At 47.4% G+C, this 25,181-nt stretch overlaps 2 protein-coding genes across 2 annotated transcripts in view; both read left to right on the forward strand.

The window, feature by feature from the left end:
* Nucleotides 1-19,318, forward strand: part of LOC308588057 (interferon regulatory factor 4-like) — a 29,141-nt gene extending 9,823 nt beyond the window's left edge. Inside the window, exons 5-9 of the mRNA XM_081196256.1 lie at nt 2,037-2,153; nt 10,798-11,193; nt 12,525-12,643; nt 15,109-18,457; nt 18,528-19,318. Coding sequence (XP_081052382.1) covers nt 2,037-2,153; nt 10,798-11,193; nt 12,525-12,643; nt 15,109-15,246 — 770 coding nt within the window. The 3' untranslated portion in view covers nt 15,247-18,457; nt 18,528-19,318. The remainder of the gene's footprint in view (nt 1-2,036; nt 2,154-10,797; nt 11,194-12,524; nt 12,644-15,108; nt 18,458-18,527) is intronic.
* A 3,079-nt stretch (nt 19,319-22,397) lies between these two features.
* Nucleotides 22,398-24,781, forward strand: FOXS1 (forkhead box S1). The gene has a single exon (XM_081196853.1). It carries the CDS (start codon nt 23,141-23,143, stop codon nt 24,500-24,502), a length of 1,362 nt encoding a protein of 453 aa, XP_081052979.1. The 5' UTR covers nt 22,398-23,140; the 3' UTR covers nt 24,503-24,781.
* Nucleotides 24,782-25,181: the final 400 nt, after the last annotated feature.

A 25,181-nucleotide genomic window follows, 5' to 3' on the forward strand; every position in this document is an offset into this window, starting at 1 on the left:
GCAATGGATCCAAACTACAAGAAAGAAGATTCCACCTAAACATTAGGAAGAACTTCCTGACAGTAAGAGCTGTTTGACAGTGGAATTTGCTGCCAAGGAGTGTGGTGGAGTCTCCTACTTTGGAGGTCTTTAAGCAGAGGCTTGACAACCATATGTCAGGAGTGCTCTGATGGTGTTTCCTGCTTGGCAGGGGGTTGGACTCGATGGCCCTTGTGGTCTCTTCCAACTCTAGGATTCTATGATTCTATGACTATTGGATCTATTTCATCTGCTACCTGGGAGAAATCTCTAGGGACCTGATCCGACATCCTAGTCAGTCTTTCAAAGGGAGCCTGTCTGCTGTGCCTCTGAAAGGTTTTGCAAGACGAAAAGTCTGCCACCCAGCCAGATGGGCAGGGTATAAATAATAAGATGATGATTATTATTAAAGTGCCAATGCCCATTCCCAGTGCCCTGTTGGCCGTATCCTTCCAGTGGCCAATGTGGACCCAGGAAGCTGCCTTCTCTGAGTCAGAGCATTGGTCCATCAAGGGGCCACGTAATAATCATCCTGCAATTGTAAGACAGCCATCTTGCAGAATAGAAGCATCTGCCTTTGGGAATTCCCTGCCTCTTGACACCAGGCAGCCGCCTTCCACTTAACTGCTCTTGGTGTCTGATGAGAACGTTTCTGTTTAGGCAAACCTATCCAGATATAGGGACGCGGGTGGTGCTGTGGCTTAAACCACAGAGCCTAGGACTTGCCGATCAGAAGGTCGGCGGTTCAAATCCCCATGACGGAGTGAACTCCCATTGCTCGGTCCCTGCTCCTGCCAACCTAGCAGTTCGAAAGCATGTGGTGCAAGTAGATAAATAGGTACCACTCCAGCGGGAAGGTAAACGGCGTTTCCGTGCGCTGCTCTGGTTCGCCAGAAGCGGCTTAGTCATGCTGGCCACAGGACCCGGAAGCTGTACGCCAGCTCCCTCGGCCAGTAAAGCGAGATGAGCGCCACAACCCCAGAGTCGGTCATGACTGGACCTAATGGTCAGGGGTCCCTTTACCTTTACCTTTCACCAGATATAAAGAATATACGTCAGGTTTTTAGCCTATTGTTATCCTTCTTGGATGTTTTAAATAGTTGTTCTAAACTGGAGTTTCACTGCTTCCTTCTTTTTGTAAGCTACTTTGAGGTGAGAGAGAGAATGTGTGTTTTACTACCTAGTGGTATCTTCTTCTTCTTCTTCTTTGGCGATCCCTTGTAGCCGAGTAAGATTGTCTTCCACAAACACGGTTTTAACAGTGAGTCCATAAGTGACTGTGGAGGCCAATTCTGGATCCCCACGTCCTTCCACAGTGGGGACATAGGTTTCCACGCAGGAGTTGATCGTGGCGAGGGTTTGCCAAGCGTGCCTTCCTCTTGGCACGTTTCTCCCTCGCGTCCTGAGTTCGAGTGTCTCCAAAGCCCACGACACCTTTGGTCAAGGCTGTTCTCCAACTGGAGCGCTCACAGGCCAGTGTTTCCCAGTTGTCTGTGTTTATACTACTTTTTTTTTTAGATTTGACTTGAGACAGTCTTTAAACCTCTTTTGTTGACCACCAGCGTTACGCTTTCCATTTTTAAGTTCTGAAATAAATAAATAGATTTTATTTATTTCAGATTTTCTGAAATAAATAGACTCGTAGAATTGTATGGTTGGAAGGGACCCCTAAAGTCATCTATTCCAACCCCCTGCAATAACACGTTGTCGTCCACCCTGTTTGGCAGCTGCTCTCCAGAGCTTCACGCAGGCAGTCTTTCACAGCCCTACCTGGGGATGTCAGGAATCGAACCTGTGACCTTCTGCATGCAAAGCAAACGCTCTTTCCATGAGCTACATCCCTTCCTTAAGGAGATCTGCCATATGTGTTGTCTGGGGCTCTTAAGAGTTGCAGCGTGAAGCCTCTGGAGAATATGTACCTGGGGAAAGAGATGGCTTTGTCCAAGCTGCTGTTTCACATCTCGCAGGGACAAACGAACCAATTTTAAAGCTCTCCTGTGTTGTGCTTCCTTTTCCAGGGTACCAGGTGAAAGGTTTTTTCTACAGCTGTAACCTGGCACACTTCCACTGCCATCCGAGCCCCACCGCTGCCGGTCCCAATCCCCAGTACGCTGACAATCAAAACATCAACTCGGGTAAGGAGAGGAAGAAAGGGTCTCTGTTCGAAGACAGCCAATAGCGGTTAGAGCATCGGGACTGGGACCGGGGAGAGACCAGGGTTCGAATCCCCGCTCAGCCACAAAGCTCTTGCTGGGGGTAGCCTGGGGACAGTCACTGCCTCTTTGTGCCTAACCTACTTCACAAGGTTGTTGTGTGTTGGGGGGTGACGTGAGGAGGCGGAGGAGACCCTTGAGCTCCTCGGAGAAAAACGCTGGGATAGAAATGCCATAAATAATTTTAAAAACAATGAGCGCTAGCTCAGATGCCTTTAAAAGGAGTGGGAGAAGACAATAAAGGACAACAAAGGCCTCTCCTGGTATGCCCCGCAGAGGACCTTAAGGTCCACAAATAACAACACTTTGGAGGTCCCGAGCCTCAAGGAGGTTAGATTGGTCTCAACTAGGGCCAGGGCCTTTTCAGCACTGGCCCCGATGTGGTGGAATGCTTTGTCACAAGCCCCTGCGGGACCTGACATCTTTCTGCAGGGCCTGCAAGACAGAGCTGTTCCGCCTGGCCTTTGGTTTGGACTCAGTCTGACCCTTATGTCTTCCCTCCCCTTATGGTCTTGATTTATCAGCTACTTTTAAAATGAGGCTGCATTTTAAATTGCATTTTAACCTGTATTTTAAATTGGGTTTTCTCCCTGTCTTTTCCCCCTATTATGTTTGAGCCGGGGAGAGCGGGGTATTTATTATTATTATTATTATTATTAGTAGTGGTAGTTCTGAAGTTCCAGTTTCTCACACAGGCCAGCCAGATTTCTCTTCTGGGAAGGGAAAGCCGCCTCCTGCTCTTGTGTTGATGGAACCAGAGAATTAAGGAGTTGGAAGGGATTCCGAGGGTCATGTAGTCCAACCCTCTGAAATGCAGGAGTCCTGCTCACAGCTGTCCCTAGGTGGCCTCAAGCCCCAAGCTTAGGGTTAACAGCGAGACCCACTGACCCATTGCGCCACAGCGGGAGGCTGCCTTGGATTCTGGGAGCAGAGAAGGGCTGTGTCCGTGGCTGTTAGCCAGTACAGGGAAATGAAACTTCCATGGCCGGGGCAGTTGGAGGCTTTTAAAATCTTTTGTTTCCCCCGCCATGCTTTTCAAGAGGCAGAAAATCCCATTGCATTGTGCCCACCCAGAGCTCAATTCAGTGCAGAAAGCAAGAAGAAAATGAAAAAGAGCAAAGGTTGGCCACGCTGCTCTGCGCAGGAATGCCAAAATCTGTAACTGGGCTAGAACTTGATGAACCCAAATTTCACCCTCTGCAGGCCAGAAATAACAACAACAATTTATTTATGCCCCACCCATCTGACTGGGTTTCCCCAGCCACTCTGGGCGGCTTCCAACAGAATAGTAAAATACAATAATCTATTAAACATTCAAAGCTTCCCTAAACAGGGCTGCCTTCAGATGTCTTTTAAAAGTCTGGTAGTTGTTGTTCTCTTTGACATCTGGTGGGAGGGCGTTCCACAGGGAGGGCGCCACCACCCAGGAGGCCCTCTGCCTGGTTCCCTGTAACTTGGCTTCTCGCAGGGAGGGAACCACCAGAAGGCTCTCGGCGCTGGACCTCAGTGTCCGGGCAGAACAATGGGGGTGGAAACGCTCCTTCAGGTATACTGGACTGAAATATACTCAGAGTCGCAAAGTGATTTCATGCTCTTTATTCAGCTCATAGTGGTGAGGAGGAATGAATGGAAGCCCCCTCACAGTATCTGCTTTATATACATTATTTACACAATGGGCTGCACATGATTGGCTAATTCCGGAATTCTACTGTAAGCCAATCAGGTTGTGGATTCACTTCTATCAGGAGCAGGATTGGGTGGTTCCTGCCAACCAATCATACTGCTGCATTGTTCTAGGACCAATCAGACTGCTGCATTCTGAATCCTATTGTTCTAGGACTAATCACACTGCTGCAATTTGGATCCTATTGTTCTCAGTACATAACATGGACCGAGGCCGTTTAGGGCTTTAAAGGTCAGCACCAACACTTTGAATTGTGCTCGGAAACTTACTGGGAGCCAATGTAGGTCTTTCAAGACCGTGTTATGTGGTCTCGGTGGCCGCTCCCAGTCACCTGTCTACACAAAGCAGGGAGAAGGGGATAACTTAGGTTGAAGGGCCAGTAATAATAAAAATAAAAATACATCTTATGCCAAGCTACGTTTTAATTTCTATATATTTTTAACTGTTGCTATATCTGTAGTGTCCCTGTTATACCTAATTGCAAATTCAAATGTGTCCCTATCGTGTTTTATGACTTCTTTGATATTGTATGTGGGCTGGAACTGGTCTGTGACCGAAATAATAAATTCAGTCTTATGCCAAGCCTAGAGGAAGATGAAATTAAAAGCAGGCTTTGCACTGAAACGGGTTTCTCTCCCACATTTAAGGAAGTTGTGATTAATTGGCAGGAGCCATTCCTTTTCCATTTTGCAATTCCCCTTTTCAGCTTCCTCTCTTTTAGGGCATGAATTTAAGGGCCTTTCCAAAGCGGCCATTCTGCGATTTCTATTATCCTCCTTCTCCGCCTCCATTGCATCATAGAATTGTAGTTTTGGAAGGGGCCCAAAAGGTCTTCTAGTCCAATCCTCTGCAATGCAGAAATAAGACACAGTGACATTCCCCCCCCCCCATTTTTTTATTGGTTTTCCAAAATTTTTAAACAAACATACATCTTATTTGTACTTAATCCAAACTTAGTAACATTATTAAGTGACTTCCTCAAATCCCCCTGGCTGAATTTCAGTGTATATCATTGTAACAGTTTTCCAAAACCATTTTTCTCATAAAATTAACTTAATCACTTAACATCTTTCTTTCTTTTCATTTTAACATGTTATTCTCTAACAATACATATTTAAATCCTAAGCCTATCTGGTATTTGCAAGTTTTTCCAATTAAGTTATCTTAACATATTTAACTAAGTAGTCTTTGAATTTCCTCCATTCCTCCTGGTACTCCTCCTCCTCCTGATTGCGGACTCTTCCACTCAGGTCGGCTAGCTCCGAAAAGTCTATCATCTTCATCTGCCATTCCTCCACTGTTGGGACTTCTTGTGATTTCCAATTATTTGCTGCAGTTGTGGCATACAAAAACAGTCTAACATCTTTCTTGGGCGATTCCAAACCTGTTATTCCAAGAAGAAAGGCCTCTGGTTTCTTAATAAATGTATATTTCAACATTTAAAAAAATTCATTATAAATCTTCTCCCAGAAGTCTTTCACCTTGGGGCAGGTCCGCCACATATGATAAAAAAAGACACCGTGAGATTTTAATTGGATAGCTCAGTTGGTTGGAGTGTGGTGCTGATCATGCCAAGGTCACGAGTTCGATCCCTCAGGTTCCCTTACAAAGCCTGCTGTTTGCAAACTGGGCAAGATTTAACTCCCTGCTTGTCTGATGTCAGGTGGGGGTTAAATTCTGCTGTGTTTGCTGGGAGCAGGCACATGCAGCTGGTGCAGAATTGAACCCCGCTCAACAGCCCTCCAGCAGTGAGAGATGTTACTTTCTTGGGCTCCATGATCACTGCACATGGTGACAGCAGTCACGAAATTAAAAGATGTCTGCTTCTTGGGAGAAAAGCAATGCCAAACCTAGACAGCATCTTAAAAAGCAGAGACATCACCTTGCCAGCAAAGGTCCGTATAGTTAAAGCTATGGTTTTCCCAGTAGTGATGTATGGAAGTGAGAGCTGGACCATAAAGAAGGCTGATGGCCGAAGAATTGATGCTTTTGAATTCTGGTGCTGGAGGAGACTCTTGAAAGTCCCATGGACTGCAAGAAGATCAAACCTCTCCATTCTGAAGGAAATCAGCCCTGAGTGCTCACTGGAAGGACAGATCCTGAAGCTGAGGCTCCAAGACTTTGGCCACCTCATGAGAAGATAAAACTCCTTGGAAAAGACCCTGATGTTGGGAAAGATGGAGGGCGCAAGGAGAAGGGGATGACAGAGGATGAGATGGATGGACAGTGTTCTTGAAGTTACTAGCATGAGTTTGACCAAACTGCGGGAGGCAGTGGAAGACAGGAGTGCCTGGCATGCTCTGGTCCAGGGGGTCACGAAGAGTCGGACACGACTAAACAACAGCCCTCCAGCTGTTTCATGACCCCTTTTGTGATTAATCTTGTTTACATCAGTTGATGCATGGTCTTTCTTGATTCCGGTCTGCGTTCAGTCGTTGTTTAATGTCACTTTGCAATGCGGGGATTGTGGGTGAAACAGAGGTTGCCTTGACTCCCTTTCCTCAAGTTGCGCCAAGGTCAGGAGCAGGATTGCAGGGTTTGGCTTTGTGGAAACTCCCGGTGCAGCTCAAACCACATGATGCTCGGACACAACTCCTACGGCATTCAGTCCCTTGTAAGTGGGTTAGGATTGCACTTTTAAGGTTACCTTGGTTGCTTTTGCTTTATTTGCAAACACAGTCTTTTGGAAGAAGCCTGGCTTCTAAGAGCAGCCAACAGTTCCCCAAAGAACAAGAGTTTCAGCCAGTTCCAGGGACGCGGACTTAGAAAAAATATTGGGGGGGCCCGGGAAAGCTCATGAATAATAAATAAGCTCATGAATATGCAAATAAAGTAGCTCCGGCCCTAAATAGGGCAAGCCACGCCCCCCAGCCAGCCGATTGGCTGGCTGGGAGGTGTGGCCAGTCGGGATTCCCCTGTTCTCGCGGGATTTCCGGCCGGGGCTCTCCGATTAGGGCGCGCGGCTGGCTGGCTGGCGAAGGAGGAGGCGGGGGACGGCGGCGGCGCTCTGCTGGAAGGGCGCCCGCCTGAGATTATTGGGGGGGCTGAGCCCCCCAAAAAAATTTTTTGAGGGGGCTCGAGCCCCCTCAAGCCCCATGGAGTCGGCGCCTATGGCCAGTTCCAAACTTTCTCTGCATTGGTCTTTTGGGGCTTCTCTAAGCAACCTGTTCCTTGAGCATTTGTCCTGATTTACTGACAACAACAACAACAATAACAATAATATTTTTTTATACCCCACCCATCTGGCTGAGTTTCCCCAGCCACTCTTGGCGGCTCACAGTCGAGTGTTAAAAACAATGTCGAGTGTTAAAAATGAAGTGGTACCTTGGGTTACAGATGCTTCAGGTTACAGACTCTGCTAAGAAGAAGAAGAGTTTGGATTTGATATCCCACCTTTCACTCCCTTTAAGGAGTCTCATAGCGGCTAACCTCCTTTCCCTTCCTCTCCCACAACAAACACTCTGTGAGGTGAGTGGGGCTGAGAGACTTCAAAGAAGTGTGACTGGCCCAAGGTCACCCAGCAGCTGCATGTGGAGGAGCGGGGAATCGAACCCGGTTCCCCAGATTACGAGTCTTCCGCTCTTAACCACTACACCACACTGGCTCTCAGTGTAACCCAGAAATAGTACCTCGGGTTAAGAACTTTGCTTCAGGATGAGAACAGAAATCGCGGTGTGGCAACAGGAGGCCCCATTAGTTAAGTGGTACCTCAGGTTAAGAACAGTTTCAGGTTAAGAACGGACCTCCAGAACGAATTAAGTTCTTTTTTTTTTTTAAAGTATTTTTATTGCGTTTTTTTTTCCAGATATAAACAGAAAACAGAAAAAGAAAGAAGATAGAAAAGAAAATATAAAAAAAGAAAGAGAAAAATCATAACCCTTCAACAGCTTGTTCCAACATTCCATCGAACTTCCCCACATCTCCCGCACAATGCATTCTTAATAATAAATTTATCAGCAAGTTGTAACCTTGTTTCATGTGTTTCTTTGTTACTTCCAATTGCAGTTCAAGTTTAAATCCCTTATTGTCCAATTACTCTAAAAACAAAAAGTATTATCCTTTTTAACATTTAAACTTTGATCCCTTCAATATTGTTTTCCAATTTCATAAATATTACACTCTCATTGCTGGGGCTAGCATTTCAAATTATGCGTCATTTTATAAATCATATAATTTATAAAGTTTTTGCAAATAATTCTTAAATTTTTTCCAGTCCTCCTCCATTGCTTCTTCTCCCAAGTCTCGGATTCTGGCAGTCATTTCGGCCAACTCCATATAGTCAATCAGTTGCGTTTGCCACTCTTCCAGCGTGGGTAAATCTTGAGTCTTCCAATATTTGGCGATCAAAATTCTTGCTGCAGTGGTAGCATACATAAAAAACGTTCTATCCTTCTTTAAAACCTTTTGGCCGACAATACCCAAGAGAAAGGCTTCCGGTTTTTTAGGGAAGGTGTACTTAAACACCTTTTTTAACTCGTTGTAGATCATTTCCCAGAAGGCCTTCACTCTTGGACAGGTCCACCAAAGGTGAAAGAATGTTCCTTCAGCCTCCTTGCACTTCCAACATTTATTATCAGACATATGGTATATCTTAGCAAGCTTGACTGGGGTCATGTACCACCTGTATACCATTTTCATAATGTTTTCTTTCAGGGCATTACATGCCGTAAATTTTATACCGGTGGTCCATAACCTTTCCCAGTCTTCAGACATGATATTGTAACCAATGTCTTGAGCCCACTTTATCATGGCTGATTTCACTGTCTCATCCTGAGTATTCCACTTAAGCAGCAAGTTATACATTCTCGATAAAACCTTGGTCTTTGGTTCTAATAGCTCTGTCTCAAGTTTCGATTTTTCCACCTGGAATCCTATTTTTTTATCCAACTTAACAACCTCGTTAATTTGGGCATAATGAAACCAATCTTGCACCTTTTCTTTTAAGTTTTCAAAGCTCCGCAACCTCCAATTGTCACCAACTTTTTCTATTAGTTCCCAATATTTCGGCCAACCGGCCTCCATATTGTGTTTTTTCCTCGCCTTAGCCTCCACTGGTGATAACCACCTCGGAGTCTTACTTTCAAGTAAGTCTTTGTATTTCAGCCAGACCATAAAAATTGCTTTCCTGACAATATGGTTTTTGAACATTCCATGTGCTTTTGCCTTGCCGTACCACAGATACGCATGCCATCCTAACGAATTGTTAAAGCCTTCCAGGTCTAGGACATCTGTATTCTCCAACAAAATCCAATCTTTCAACCAGCAGAAGGCTGCCGCCTCATAATATAACCTTAAGTCTGGCAGGGCAAATCCCCCTCTTTCTTTTGCGTCAGTTAGTATTTTAAACTTTATTCGGGGCTTTTTGCCCTGCCAGACAAACTTTGAAATGTCCCTCTGCCACTTTCGAAAACATTCCACTTTGTCCACGACCTGCAAGGTTTGAAATAAAAACAACATTTTTGGCAAAACATTCATCTTAACAGCAGCAATTCGGCCCAGCAAGGAAAGCTTCAATCTCGACCATGTTTCCAAATCTTTCTTAACCTCTGACCAGCATTTCTCATAGTTATCCTTAAACAGGTTCAAATTTTTAGGCGTCAAGTTTACCCCCAGGTATTTCACCTTCTTAACCACCACTAATTCTGTTTCCTTCTGAAACTCCTCTATTTCTAAAGGCGTCAAATTTTTCCCCAAAACTTTAGTTTTTTGTTTGTTCAACTTAAATCCTGCCACCCGACCAAATTCTTGTATCAGTTCCAAAACTCTTTTTGTACTAGATTCTGGCTCCTGTAATGTTATTACTAAGTCATCTGCAAATGCTTTCAGTTTATATTGTTTCACTCCGACCGTAATCCCCTGTATTTGCCGGTCCCTCCTAATCATGTTCAGCAATACCTCCAGGACTGATATAAATAGTAGGGGGGATAGTGGGCACCCCTGGCGTGTTCCTTTTTCAATATGGAACTCCTCTGTCACCACATTGTTCACTATCAACTTAGCTTTTTGCAGAACGAATTAAGTTCTTAAACCAAGGTACCACTGTGCAGCATTACATATTAAAAACTTCCCTAAACAGGGCTGCCTTCAGATATCTTTTAAATATAGGGAAAAACGCTGTAAAATTAATGAATGTTAGAAAAATGTTGGAATGAAGTTATATGGCTTTAGTAGAAATGTTATAAGGAATTAAGTATAGATAGATTAATAGAGTATTAAAGGGAAAAATAAGGTTAGAATGTGTTAAGATAATTATAGGATAGAAAACAGAGGAAGATGGAAAGGAATTGCTGAAACAATTAATAGAAGTGGAATACAAAAAGGGAGGTGTGAGGAGGTCGTGGAAATAAGTGAATGAAAGATAAGATATTGAAATTGGATTGTGTTTTAAATGGTTTTTGTTTTGTTTTGTTAGTTGTTTGTATGTTAGTGTTTTGTAGTGTTTTTTTGTATTGTATTGTTGTATTGTTTTTTTTGGTTTTCTGTAGTGTTGTGTTTAAACTGTTGAAAAATTAATAAATATTATTTTTAAAAAATAAAAATAGGAAAAAACACAACCTGAAGCATCTGTAACCCGAGGTATGACTGTACTGATTTTAACTCCTCCTCCTTGACTTCCTAGTCAAGGAGGAGTCTATACATTTTAGAGAGAGTTTTTCCTTTGGAGTTAATTGGCTCTTTTTAAAACCGGGTTTACGTGAGATCTAGACGGCTCTCCAGCCAGCAATCTGGCTGCTGCATTTTGGGTCAGCTGACGTTTTCAAGTTGTCTTCAAGGGCTGCCCCATGTAGAGCGCATTGCAGTAGTCCAGTCTGGAAGTTCCCAGAGCATGGAGACTTTTAACTGCGTCCAGATCCTCACCTCTGCCTCCTTTTGCCCCCCCAGACTGCTGGCTCCGCGTCCGCCTCTACTACTGCGACACATTGGTAAAGGAGGTCACCACCAAAACGGCGGAGGGCTGCCGGATCACCTATTGCCCGGTTCCGGCGGACAACGTGTGCCTTTATGGTTCGAGCGGCCTGGAGCAGGTGCTGTTCCCGTCTCTGGATGCCTTGGCCGGGAGCAGCCAGTGCGGCAGATTAACCGGGGCCTTGCAGAGGCTTCTTCCCCACCTGCACCGGGGAATCCTGCTCTGGGTGGCCCCCGAAGGGGTCTTCATGAAACGGCAGTGCCAGGGCAGGGTGTATTGGAAAGGACCGCTGGCTCCCCACGAAAACCAGCCCAACAAACTGGAGAGGGAGAAAACCTACAAACTCCTAGACACCCAACAGTTCCTGCAGCGTGAGTATTATTATTGTTTATTAAATTTATTTTTTCCTTTTTTCTTTTCTCCTCCCGTGACGGAGGGACGAGGGTGACGCTGTGGGTTAAACTGCAGAGCCTAGGACTTGCCGATCAGAAGGTCAGTTAAATATACAGGTTAAATCTGTAATGATACACTGGGCATAACATTCAGATGGCAGATTGGGAAAGGTTATAGAAATCGAATCTGAAACGGCATGTTGTACGCTAAGAGAGAATTGTATGAAAATGATGTGCCAGTGGTATTTGACTCCTAGTAAGCTAGCAAAAATGTATAGGACAAGTACAAAAACCTACTGGAAATGTAAGGGGAAAGATGCAAGTTTTGTAAGGAGGACTATCTGAAATATTGCAAGAAAGACTACGAGGAAAATTATTAGTTAATGATAATTAAGAGTAATAGAGAAATTAAGAAATGCAGAATAAGTGATAAAGAACGAAAAATCATCAGAGGTGTTGACAGAAGTCTAAAATATTGTATAAGATAAGAAGTTATGTTATATGATTGTTGGAAATGATATGTTAAAAAAACCTAGGTATATATTTATATATGGAAATGTAAGGGAAAAGAAGTGGTCATGTAAAGTACTAAAAGCTTTTTGGGGAAATGATATATAATGAACTGAAAAAAATGTTTAAAATAATGTTTGTTCAAAAACCAGAAGCCTTCTTATTAGGAATTGTAGGTACCAACATCCCAAAGGAAAAGAAAATACTTTTTATGTATGCGACAACAGCAGCACAGATGCTACTGACCCAGAGATGGAAAGAATTCCCTGCCGGAGAGGAATGGCAAACCAAGCTGTTAGACTATGCCAAAATGACAAAACTGATTGGAAAGCTCAGGGATCAAGAAGACGAGAAATTCAAGAAAGAATGGAGGGGAAATTATAATTTACTTAGGAGACCGCTGTAAGCAGATGAAAACATCAGCAGGATTTTAACCTCACTTGTAATGTAACAAGTACTATGGACAATATGGATAGTTTTAAAATACAGATTATGATATAATATGCAGTTGAAAATGTGGACGTTAGGACCCATGGAGGCCATAGCTGTCAACTTTTCCCTTTTCTTGCGAGGAATCCTATTCGGAATAAGGGAATTTCTCTTTAGAAAAAGGGAAACGTTGACAGCTATGATGGAGGGGATGGGGGGAAGTCTCAAAATTCAGAGAAATCTCTTTATATGGATATGTATTTGGCGTTGTTATAAATTTATATCTGTAAAATCAACTAAAAATGACTTTCTTTTTTTTAAATAAAGAGAGAGCCTCGGGTCCTAACTGCGATCTTTTGTGTGCCATTCAGAATTACGGGGCTTCCTGATCCACGGACATGCGCCGCCACAATATCAGATCTGCTTCTGCTTTGGGGAGGAATACCCTACAGCTCCCGACCAGAAACCCCACAAGCTCATCATGGCGCAGGTAGGTATTGGCCAGCAGCCACAGAGTGGCAAACTCAGGATGTGGACCAAGGGAGTGGTGGGTGCCAAATAGGGATGGGTGATATATTGATGCATCGCCCATATCGTGATACTGGTTTCATAATTTTTGACCTGGCCATATATTGGCAAATCATGATGTGTGTGTTCGGGTTGGGAGATATATTGTCCAAAACCAGTTTGAAGTCCATACCGGTTTCATAATGTGGCAGTACAGTGGTGCCCCGCAAGACGAACGCCTCGCGAGACGAAAAACTCGCAAGACGAAAGGTTTTTTCGTTTTCGAGTTGCTTCGCAAGACGAATTTCCCTATGGGCTTGCTTCGCAAAATGAAGCTTGCCCCCGCACCCTGGACCTCTTTTGAAGCAAGGGGCGGCGGGGAGAAGATCGCTTCTCCCCGTTGCCAGCCCCGCAATCTCCAGGGACAGAGGGGAAGGCGCACGCGCGCCTTCCCCTCTGTCCCCGGACCCCTTTTGAACCAAGGGGCGGCAACGGAGAGAAGCGATCTTCTCCCCTCCTCCCCTTGCTTCAAAAGAGTGGACAGAGAGGAAGGCGCGCGCGCGCCTTCCCCTCTGTCCCCGGACCCCTTTTGAACCAAGGGGCGGCAACGGAGAGAAGCGATCTTCTCCCCTCCTCCCCTTGCTTCAAAAGAGGGGACAGAGAGGAAGGCGCGCGCGCGCCTTCCCCTCTGTCCCCGGACCCCTTTTGAACCAAGGGGCGGCAACGGGGAGAAGCAATTCTCCACGCTGCCCCTTCCCTTGCTTTAAAACAGGTCCGGGGACAGAGGGGAAGGCCCGCGGCGCTTCCCCTCTGTCCCCGGACGGTCTCCATAGGAACGCATTGATTGATTTTCAATGCATTCCTATGGGAAACCGTGCTTCGCAAGACGAAAAACTCGCAAGATGAAAAAACTTGCGGAACGAATTAATTTCGTCTTGCGAGGCACCACTGTATATCACAATCAGGGACGTGGGTGGCGCTGTGGGTTAAACCACAGAGCCTAGGACTTGCCGATCAGAAGGTCGGCGGTTCAAATCCCTGCGATGGGAGGAGCTCCCGTTGCTCGGTCCCTGCTCCTGCCAACCTAGCAGTTTGAAAGCACCTCAAAGTGCAAGTAGATAAATAGGTACCACTCCGGCGGGAAGGTAAACGGCGTTTCCGTGCGCTGCTCTGGTTCGCCAGAAGCGGCTTAGTCCTGCTGGCCACATGACCCGGAAGCTGTACACTGGCTCCCTCGGCCAATAAAGTGAGATGAGCGCCGCAACCCCAGAGTCGGCCACGACTGGACCTAATGGTCAGGGGTCCCTTTACCTTTTTACCTTTATATCACGAATCATGAGTTGGGAGGGTGTGCCAAAATCACTATGCAGGTAAAACCGTGAAACCGGCCGGTGCCTCTACCTGGCTGCATCCTTGTTTCAGACTCTGCGATAATCGGTACAGTGGTACCTCGGGTTACAGACGCTTCAGGTTACAGACTCCGCTAACCCAGAAATAGTACCTCGGGTACAGAAATCATGCTGCAGTGGTGTGGTGGCAGCGGAGACCCCATTAGCTAAAGTGGTACCTCAGGTTAAGAACAGTTTCAGGTTAAGAACAGACCTCCAGAACAAATTAAGTTCTTAACCCGAGGTACCACTGTATTTCACGATCTTCAGCTGGTGATATATCGCAGTGTTGAAAACCCGATATCGCCCAGTCAAAAACGTCCTGGTCGTGAAACTAGAAGATGGATGTCAGGATGACAGTGGCCTGTCTCACTTCCTGTACCCAAGATAGCCTTGGTTTGGGGACTGGGGAGAGGAGATGGATTGGTGGAAGGGCAGGGACTAAATATCTCGAGGTGGTGGCGGGGCAGTGGAATTTGCCTGACCTCCCATTCACAGTTTCTCCTCTGCTCACCAGGAGGGGCAGTGAGGCCAGCGTGGTGCAAATACTCTGAGGGAGCCAATCCAGCGCTCCCGCTGGTATGTTTGCCCCATGGCAACCTCACCACTGCCTCTTCCTCCTCCCTCACAGTTGGTGGCAGCCCCTTGCCCAATAAAAAGCATTATTCAGAATAGCAGTTTGCATGACCAACTAGTAAGACAATAAAATTCAGATCAGTAACAATTAATTGCACATGTATTCAAAATGGTCGTGGTGAGCATAGCTTCCTTCCAAAATCCAATCAAAACTGTTTACTTCAATTCAACAATAAATGATGAACTACGGTTGCTGTATCTCAAAAAGTGGGAATCTGGAGACAGGAAAATGCTGCCAAGCGCTGCTGCTGGTCTGCCCGCCACCTCCTCTCCTCCCCCTTGCAAAATGTGATCAAGGCTGGGGGGCAGAAAATGCAGCTGTGGAAGTGTCTCCCACGATACAAGTGACCCACTTCCTGTTTGTGGCCAAACAGCCCACTTCCTGCCCAGTTGTGATCTTCCATTTCTCATCCCCTGCCCCCAGGTTGAGCCGGTGTTTGCTCACGATCTCTGCCTCCACGCACAGCAGCTGGGGCCTCGGTTCCTGCAGGACTCTCACACGGGCATTCCCGACGTTCCCAAGAACATCATCCAGATCCTGAAACAGCTGTGCCCGCCTTGAATCTGCCGGAAGTGGCATCCTTGGCTTGGTGGCTGAAGGACAAAGGACTTGCGGACCTTAGGGTTCATAGAATCGTAGAATTGGAGAGTTGGAGGGGACACCAAAGGTCATCTGGCCCAACCCTCTGTGATGTAGGAATCTGGCCAAGGAGAAAGTTTGCTGCCTCTCCTGATGACTGTCCTGGTTTAGTCACCTGGGTGATCTGCCCCTGCTATGCTATCTAGAGTGCCTGACTGGCATGCACTAAAAAGCTTGTTTGAATAGAGGAGTTTATTTTTCACAAGCCCAGATGATGTTTCTTGACTGTCCCATTTCAGAAACTCACATCTGAAATGCACACATAACAGGGTTCTAGCCTAGTTTTCACACTGCAACACTTCTGGTTGGAATTTTTTTTTCCTGCATAGCATCTTGTGCACACAGAGCCTGAAGTGGTACAGCTCAGATGCAAATCCTCAGTTTGGAAGGACAGTCCACTGTTTTGAGGTGTCCTCTGTTTGAGGGCTGCCCAGTCCAAGTCTGGTTTAAAGGTCAGGAACCCTAAGAAGGGGGGAGCCTTGAATTTGCCCACCTTGCCAGCACCCTGAGCAGGCAAGGCAGAAGTTACCTGGGCAGTCAATACCCTATCATAGTGAGACGCACTGTATTTCTATTTAAATTACAGCCGTCATTTCTACATTTCATGATATAGCCACAAAATTACCATCATAATATTTTTGTTATTTATATGCTTGACTGGGCTGCTCCCGACAAAATCTTAAAAACACAATAAAACATCCACCATTAAAAATTGGCCTGTGCAGGGCTGCCTTCAGCTGTCTCAATATGCAAACCACTGTCCTCTTTGTTTCCCCCAAGCATTCAGGCAGCACCAACGACTGGATATTTTCACTCTGGGTGTGCTTTTAATGTCTTTATGCACTCTTATTGCAGTCTTTTATTCTTGTCATAAATTGGCTAGGGAGTTCTTGTCCTGGGAAGCGATTTGCAAATTCAGTCAACCAACCCTAGCCTTCTCTAAGGCACACTCTCTCTGTGCTTTTGTCCTCTTGAAATACATTGAGCAAATCTCAGTGTGGTTTGGTTTGGAGCGGCCTTTCAAGCAATCCAGCGAGCATTTATTTATTTGCTTTGAAGTGTGAGATTTGCTCCGTCCTTCCTTACTTAAAGAGATGGGAAAGCAGCTGAGAACTATGTTGCTTTCTGCAGTCCTTTTTGTCTACCCAAAATGCCAGCTGTGTAGGTGGAAAAAACCAATGGGGCTCCTACACCTTTAATAGTTGGGTAGAAGAGGAATGTTTAGCAGATACGGCAATTAAAGATGCAAGAGCCACAGGAACATCACTTTAGAGATGGTGGAGGAAGGAAAGGCAAAAATTGGACTACTGTGCCTTTAATTATAGTTGTGTAGAAGCAACATGGCAGAAAATGATGGCAGAAAGTGAGGAGGAATTAAAGAACCTTTTAATGAGGGTGAAAGAGGAGAGCACAAAACATGGTCTGAAGCTCAACATCAAAAAAACTAAGATCATGGCCACTGGGCCCATCACCTCCTGGCAAACAGAAGGGGAAGAAATGGAGGCAGTGAGAGATTTTACTTTCTTGGGCTCCATGATCACTGCAGATGGTGACAGCAGTCACGAAATTAAAAGACGCCTGCTTCTTGGGAGAAAAGCAATGACAAACCTAGACAGCATCTTAAAAAGCAGAGACATCACCTTGCCAACAAAGGTCCGTATAGTTAACGCTATGGTTTTCCCAGTAGTGATGTATGGAAGTGAGAGCTGGACCATAAAGAAGGCTGATTGCCGAAGAATGGATGCTTTTGAATTATGGTGCTGGAGGAGACTCTTGAGAGTCCCATGGACTGCAAGAAGATCAAACCTGTCCATTCTGAAGGAAATCAGCCCTGAGTGCTCACTGGAAGGACAGATCGTGAAGCTGAGGCTCCAAGACTTTGGCCACCTCATGAGAAGAGAAGACTCCCTGGAAAAGACCCTGATGTTGGGAAAGATGGAGGGCACAAGGAGAAGGGGACGAAAGAGGACAAGATGGTTGGACAGTGTTCTCGAAGCTACCAGCATGAGTTTGACCAAACTGCGGGAGGCAGTGGAAGACAGGAGTGCCTGGCGTGCTCTGGTCCATGGAGTCACGAAGAGTCAGACACAACTAAACAACAAGAAGAGAGAATTTCAGCAGCTGCAGCCCAGGACTATTAAAGGCAGATGAACCTTGTTGTCTTCTGTATCTAGGCACTCTGAGATGGGAGAGGGGAATGGGCAGCAAGAACCCACCTGCTATTGGTGCGTCAGTCTGGTTTCATCCCTAGTTTTTTAGAGATTGGGGCACTTCCAGACTGCCACTATTTCCGCGGGGGATTCCGTCAAATTCAGGTTGTGCAATTGCTTTGGATGTGTTGTGTAACAATCTCACTTCCCCCAAAGGCTGGACTTTTTGCAGTTGGGAAAGTGTGGGAGGACACACTTGACGCAACATTGTGTGACCTCCCACCCCCCCAAAATAACAGAATGAATCTTCTTTAAATAGCTTAAGTCGTCTTAACCTCTCTGCAAATAGATCAGGATGAAGCGCCCTGGACAAATCTCTGCAAGCCCCCTGCTAACCTTCGCTGAGGTCCTGAGCAAACACATTTCCTCCCCCCAGGATTGCAGGCCTGTGCAAGAGAGACAGGCAGAGACAGGGTTGCTGTAATGCGGCGAAAATTCAGACCTGTGCAGCCACAGATGAGTACTTCCCAGCCTGCTCTTGGAGCTTCTGACAGCAGCTTGATACACACCCATGCTGGCAAGGGATGATGGGAGTTGTAGTCCAAAGTGGGCTGCGACTGATGAGAGTTGTAGTACACAACAACAACTGGAGAGAAGTTTTCAATGTTTTATTGTGTTTTATAATATTTTGTTGGGAGCCGCCCAGAGTGGCTGGAGCAACCCAGTCAGACGGATGGCATATAAATAATAAAATTATTATTATTATTATTATTATTATTATTATTATTATTATTATTATTATTATTATTACTATTATTACTATTACTACTACTACTACTATTGCACCAGATTGTCAAGGGTCATTGTAAACAGTAGACCATGGGTAGGCAAACTAAGGCCTGGGGGCCCGATCCGAGCCAATCGCCTTCTAAATCCAGCCCGCGGATGGTCCGGGAACCAGCGTGTTTTTACATGAGTAGAATGTATCCTTTTATTTAAAATGCACCTCTGGGTTATTTGTGGGGCTTGCCTGGTGTTTTTACATAAGTAGAGTGTGGCTTTTATTTAAAATGCATCTCTGGGTTATTTGCAGGGCATAGGAATTCGTTCATTCCCCCCCCTCCAAAATATAGTCCGCCCCCCCCCCACAAGGTCTAATGGACAGTGGACCGGCTCCCTGCTGAAAAAGTTTGCTGACCCCTGCAGTAGACTTTGGAGAAGATCTTTTCTTGCATTTGCCGCTAGGGGGAAGCAGGATCCCATTGTTGTAAGGCACCGCTGTTTTCATTCCCAGTGCTTACCTCGAGCTCTCAAGAGATTCCCAATTTAGTTTAAAAACAAAGTGATACACAGAAACCTCCCAGTTCAGAAGCAACATCTGGATATCCCTTCCACGTATGGTACATGTCAGACAAGCAGGATAGCAAGGGAATTGCATCCGAAGTTTAAATCGCTGGGTGCTTTTCTGCTAGTGGTGGTTCATGTGCAGAGAGAGCAGAGAGGCATTTGTAACGCAGATGAGCAGCTTGGGCAAGGTCCAGGCCTTCTCAGGGAGAGTCAGCTGCTGAAACTTGCGCATGTGAACTTGTTGAAAACTCTTCTTTGAGGAAGCTGCCCACTGTGGATTTAATAAGAGGTTTGCTCCACGTCTTGTGACTCTGAAAAGCACCCAGCCAGGACTGTGAAGCTACAGGACTTCTAGTGCTCATAATATGGATTTCTTAAACTTCCCATCCCAAAAGGATCCGGATTAAGAACTCTTGAAACCAGCTACCTATCGAGCCTCTATATCGCTTTTTTTGCTTATACTGTGCCTTCGCCAATATAGTTCTAATTGCATTTTATCTATGATCATGAGATCTTTCTACAAAAATTGCATGCACTTATTGAAATAATTTGTACTTTGCATGTTTGCATGGTCTGCTCATGTTTCTCGCTTTGATTCGGTGAACTTCATAGTTTTGCAATGACCTAGCAAAAGATGAGAGAAGGTAGAAAACGACGAGGCAGGCGGCCACTAGGGGGCATGTTTGCTGTGCTGGGGGGTTCAGTACAGTGGTACCTCAGGTTACATATGCTTCAGGTTACAGACTCCGCTAACCCAGAAATAGTGCTTCAGGTTAAGAATTTTGCTTCAGGATGAGAACAGAAATTGTGCAGCGGTGGCACAGTGGCAGCAGGAGGCCCCATTAGCTAAAGTGGTGCTTCAGGTTAAGAACAGTTTCAGGTTAAGAACGGACCTCCGGAATGAATTAAGTACGTAACCAGAGGTACCACTGTACTTTAAAAGGGTATTTTTGAAAGGCTGCGTCTCATGTTGATTTTTAAAAATTATTTAGGAGGTAATAATAGTAATGTTAAAATATTTTAAATAATAATAGAATCATAGAGTTGGAAGAGACCACAAGGGCCATTGAGTCCAACCCCCTGCCAAGCAGGAAACACCATCAGAGCACTCCTGACATATGGTTGTCAAGCCTCTGCTTAAAGACCTCCAAAAAAGGAGACTCCACCACACTCCTTGGCAGCAAATTCCACTGTCGAACAGCTCTTACTGTCAGGAAGTTCTTCCTAATGTTTAGGTGGAATCTTCTTTCTTGTAGTTTGGATCCATTGCTCCGTGTCCGCTTCTCGGGAGCAGCAGAAAACAACCTTTCTCCCTCCTCTATGTGACATCCTTTTATACATTTGAACATGGCTATCATATCACCCCTTAACCTCCTCTTCTCCAGGCTAAACATGCCCAGCTCCCTTAGCCGTTCCTCATAAGGCATCGTTTCCAGGCCTTTGACCATTTTGGTTGCCCTCTGGACACATTCCAGTTTGCCAGTGTCCCTCTTGAACTGTGGTGCCCAGAACTGGACACAGTACTCCAGGTGAGGTCTGACCAGAGCAGAATACAGTGGCACTATTACTTCCCTTGATCTAGATGCTGTACTCCTATTGATGCAGCCCAGAATTGCATTGGCTTTTTTAGCTGCCGCGTCACACTGTTAGCTCATGTCAAGTTTGTGGTCAACCAAGACTCCTAGATCCTTTTCACATGTACTGCTCTCAAGCCAGGTGTCACCCATCTTGTATTTGTGCCTCTCATTTTTTTTGCCCAAGTGCAATACTTTACATTTCTCCCTGTTAAATAATAAACTGTTCAAATGTTCCTAAAATGATGTTGGTGCAATTAATGTCACTTATTTATAAAGCACGACATTTACGCTCTGCATAATGACAGCAAGGTCCCTCTGTGAAGGCAACATGTCAATCATCACCCAGCCCTAGCATTAGGCAATAGCAAGGATAAAGCTCTCATTTGCTGCTAGCCAGGGTGGCTGTAACCTCACTGTTGGGGGCACTGTGCCCCTGAATACCAGTGCCTGGATGCAGGCTAAATGGCCACTGACTGTTCCAGCAGCTGGGCTCTTAACGTTCTTATGGAGCAGTAGATTCTGGGGTGCCATTGGAAAGGCCGCAAGTGGTCAATTAATTCAGGCTGCAATCCTGTTGTTGTCGTTTAGTCATTTAGTCGTGTCCGCCTCTTCGTGACCCCCTGGACCAGAGCACGCCAGGCACTCCTGTCTTCCACTGCCTCCCGCAGTTTGGTCAAACTCATGCTGGTAGCTTCGAGAACACTGTCCCACCATCTCGTCCTCCAACATCCCCTTCTCCTTGTGCCCTCCATCTTTCCCAACATCAGGGTCTTTTCCAATGAGTCTTCTCTTCTCGTGAGGTGGCCAAAGTCTTGGAGCCTCAGCTTCAGGATCTGTCCTTCCAGTGAGCACTCAGGGCTGATTTCCTTCAGAATGGAGAGGTTTGATCTTCCTGCAGTCCATGGGACTCTCAAGAGTCTCCTCCAGCACCAGAATTCAAAAGCATCCATTCTTCGGCGATCAGCCTTCTTTATGGTCCAGCTCTCACTTCCATACATCACTACTGGGAAAACCATAGCTTTAACTATACGGACCTTTGTTGGCAAGGTGATGTCTCTGCTTTTTAAGATGATGTCTAGGTTTGTTCAGGCTGCAATCCTAGAGACTTCTTATCAGGGGTGCCAACTTGAATAAAATATTTGGGGGGAACAGGTAAGCCTCACCCCGCATAATTGATCACAAGACATGGCACACACAACCCATTAAAATGGCAATGCCCATCAACTGGGGTGAGGCTCAGCACCCTCAAATATTTTATTGGGGGCAAACGGACCTCAACTGCTAGGAGTTGGCTCCAATGATGATTTATTACTTGTACCCCACTCATGTGACTGGGTTTCCCCACCAACTCTGAGCAGCTTCCAGCAGAATATAAAACAACGCAGTGATGGAATTGTCGAAAGGCCCTCGGAGCTGGACCTCAGTGTCCAGGCTGAACGATGGAGATGGAGACGCTCCTTCAGGTATACTGGGCCGAGGCCGTTTAGGGCTTTCAAGGTCAGCACCAACACTTTGAATTGTGCTCAGAAATGCTCTGGGAGCCAACGTAGTTCTTTCAAGACTGGTGTTATGTGGTCTCGGCGGCTGCTCCCAGTCACCAGTCAGGCTGCCGCATTCTGGATTAGTTGCAGTTTCCGGGTCACCTTCAAAGGTCGCCCCACATGCACCACTCTGGCAAGACAGTCTGCAGGCAGGGAGGGTCTCAGTCGAGAGTAAGACCCGCTGACCTCAGTGGGACTTCTAGGCAAACCTACATAGGAGGAATCAAGCCCAACAGCCCTCTCGCCTCCTGCAGTTTCCAGAAACTGGTTTTCAGAACCATTGCTGCCTCCCAACTGCAGGCAGAAGAAAAGAGTTTTGGATTTGATATCCCGCTTTATCACTCCCCTTCAGGAGTCTCAAAGCGGCTAACATTCCCCTTTTCCCTTCCTCCCCCACAACAAACACTCTGTGAGGCTGAGAGACTTCAGAGAAGTGTGACTAGCCCGAGGTCACCCAGCAGCTGCATGTGGAGGAGCGGAGACGCAAACCCGGTTCACCAGATTACGAGTCCACTGCTCTTAACCACTACACCACACTGGCAGAGCATCACCACCTTGGCTTGTAGCTATCGATAGCTTGTCTAATCTGCTTTCCAAGTTGGTGGCCATCTCTTCCTCTTGTGGCAGGGAGTTCCATAGTTTAACTATGTGCTGCGTGGAGAATAATTCCTTTCCTCTGTCTTGAATCTTCCAGCACTTAGCTTCACAGGATGCCTACAAAGTTCTCATTGTCAGGAGAGAGGAAGAGCAGCAATTATCCGTCCAGGCCCAGGTGTAGCCGTTGCTGACACCAAACATTTTGGGGGTATTGCCAATCTCGCCCTGCCTCCTGGTCCTGGGCTGCTGCCTTCTATTTTATAAACTCTCCTTGGACTAACGAAACAACCCAAAATGACCTAGCTGCAGCTTCCAGGCTGCCTTCACCACCTCCATCCTGGGCTTGCCCCTGCCAGCTGCGTCTGGGAACGGCTTTGAGGTGGCATTTCCTCTTGCGCGGAGGCGATGATGCTCAGAGGCTGGCCGGCTTGCGAAGGAGCAGGAGCTGCTCTCGGCCCCTCCTCTGGGTCCCTGTGGGCAGGAGGTGGAGCCGCTCGGCTCTGCTTTTCCAGGCGGGAGAGAGGCTGGACCACAGCAGAGTTTCAAACCAAGTCAGTAGGACGGGAGTCTCCCCAGGACTCGCGGCTGCTTGGAGGAGAGAGAGATGCAGCTGGAATATCTCCATCCGGCTGCTGCTTCCCGGTCCAGCCTGCCTCCCCTATGCGAGGCTGGAGGAGGAGGAGAAGGCAGCCAGCTGGCCATGGGCTTCGGCAGGTACGCAGCCCCAGAGCCGTTCCAGGGGTCCCGTTCGCCGCTGGCCCCCGAAGGGACCAAGCCTCCGTACAGCTACATTGCCCTCATCACCATGGCCATCCAGAGCACCCCAGAGAAGAGGATCACTCTCAACGGCATCTACCGCTACATCACGGCGCGTTTCGGCTACTACCGGGAGAACAAGCAGGGCTGGCAGAACAGTATCCGCCACAACTTGTCTCTCAACGAGTGCTTCGTCAAGGTGCCGCGGGACGACAAGAAGCCCGGCAAGGGCAACTTCTGGACCCTGGACCCCGACTGCCACAACATGTTCGAGAACGGCAGCTTCCTGCGGCGGAGACGCCGCTTCACCCGCAAGAGGGGCGCCGAGGGCCACAGGAAGCCGCTGGCCAAATGCCCGCTGTTCGTGGAGAAAGCCATCAAAGTAGAAAGTGGTTCCGGTTCTTCGTCAGCTGCTGTGGGCCTGCTCCAGGGTTCCTGCCAAGAGAAAACGCTGCCCATCGTTGGAGGCCGAAGCCCCGGTGACCCGGCCCTTCCTTGCCAGGAGCACCTGGGCTCCGGAGGCCTGGCCTGCGCCAAGAGCTACCCACCAGGGCAGCAGTGCCTTGCTCCGCCGCAGCTGGCGCCCAAACTTCACCCGTACGACCGACAGGCCTGCTACCAAGCCCTGCTGGACTGCTCCCAGGCGAAGGAGCCAGCCCTGGAGGGCATGGAAGCCAGCCCCCTTAGCCAAGCGGGCGACAGGATGGCGCAGGCACCCGCAGAGGCTAAGGAGCCCCTTCAGGGCAGCCCCAAACCACCTCTGGGGCCTCCCAAGAGCGGGCAGGATGGGAAGGTTTTGGGGCAGCTGGCCCCAACTTTCCTGGGCCCTTGCAAGGGTGTCCAGGCCTGCAGCCGCCAGCCGTCGCCTTTGGAAGGCGAGGCCTATGCCAAGCCTGCTGTCTTGCCCGTCTTCGGCTCCCTGGGCTACTCGGGAGCCGATTCCCTGAGCGGGAACTACCAGTGCCGCCTGCAGGCCCTGAACTTCTGCGTCAACGAGCATGGTGGCTGCAGCACAGCCTTGGAACACCTTTTGACAGCCAGCGTGGCCCCTGGGTCCTCGGTCCCCAGCCAGCCAGCCCCCTTCATGCCACTTCAAGGAGAGCAGGAAGCCTGGGGCGGGGGGCCCTTCTCCCTCCAAGGGGGCAGCGGGTACCAGCTAGGGCTCCCCCACTGTCTCTACAGGACCCCTGGGATGTTCTTCTTTGAGTGATGGAGGGGTTCAGGGGGCGTGTTTCGGGACCAGACAGCACTCGCGTCCTCCCCGCCGGGGGACCAGGGCTCGACCCCCTATGTAAGTTATTGACTCTTGACTGGCAGAGCAAAGAAGGGACTCTAAATTAGCAGAGCCCTCCAGCTTCCGACTGGCAACGCTATCGTCCCGTCCGGATAAAAACAGCAACGGCAGCTCCCAGCCGGCGGATGGAACCTGCTTTTTTTAAGAAGGAAAAATTGGTTAGCGGAATAAATGCACTCCCCACTTCTTGATGCAGATTCGCTTTCTCTGTCGGCCTGGGTGGGAACTGGGCAAAGGGGAGGGGGCAGGGGTCGGGACACATCTGGGCATGTGGTTTGTGGCAGGACAGGGCTGGAAGGTTTCAGAAGTGGGTTTTTGCCAGGGCATGAACGGTGTTTGCAAAACATCCTCTGAATTCGCCTCGATTAACCACGTTGCATTCTGGTCTGCAGCTCGCTAAGCAAGCAGATGTGCTCAGTGTGGGGGTGGCCCAGGGTCTCTGCGCCCAGAGGGGTCTGCTGGGGGGTCCTTTTGACCCAGATGTGGCTGCCAGGTGGCCAGAATTTTCCCCTTGACCCAAGGAAAAAGTAAAACCAGGGCTTGTGGAAGATGTTAGGTGGTTTCATGTTGTTTTCCTCCTTTCTGTGAGTTTTAT

This window comes from Podarcis bocagei (assembly GCF_964188305.1).
Source record: "Podarcis bocagei genome assembly, chromosome: 5".
In the NCBI taxonomy this organism is placed as follows: Eukaryota; Metazoa; Chordata; class Lepidosauria; order Squamata; family Lacertidae; genus Podarcis; species Podarcis bocagei.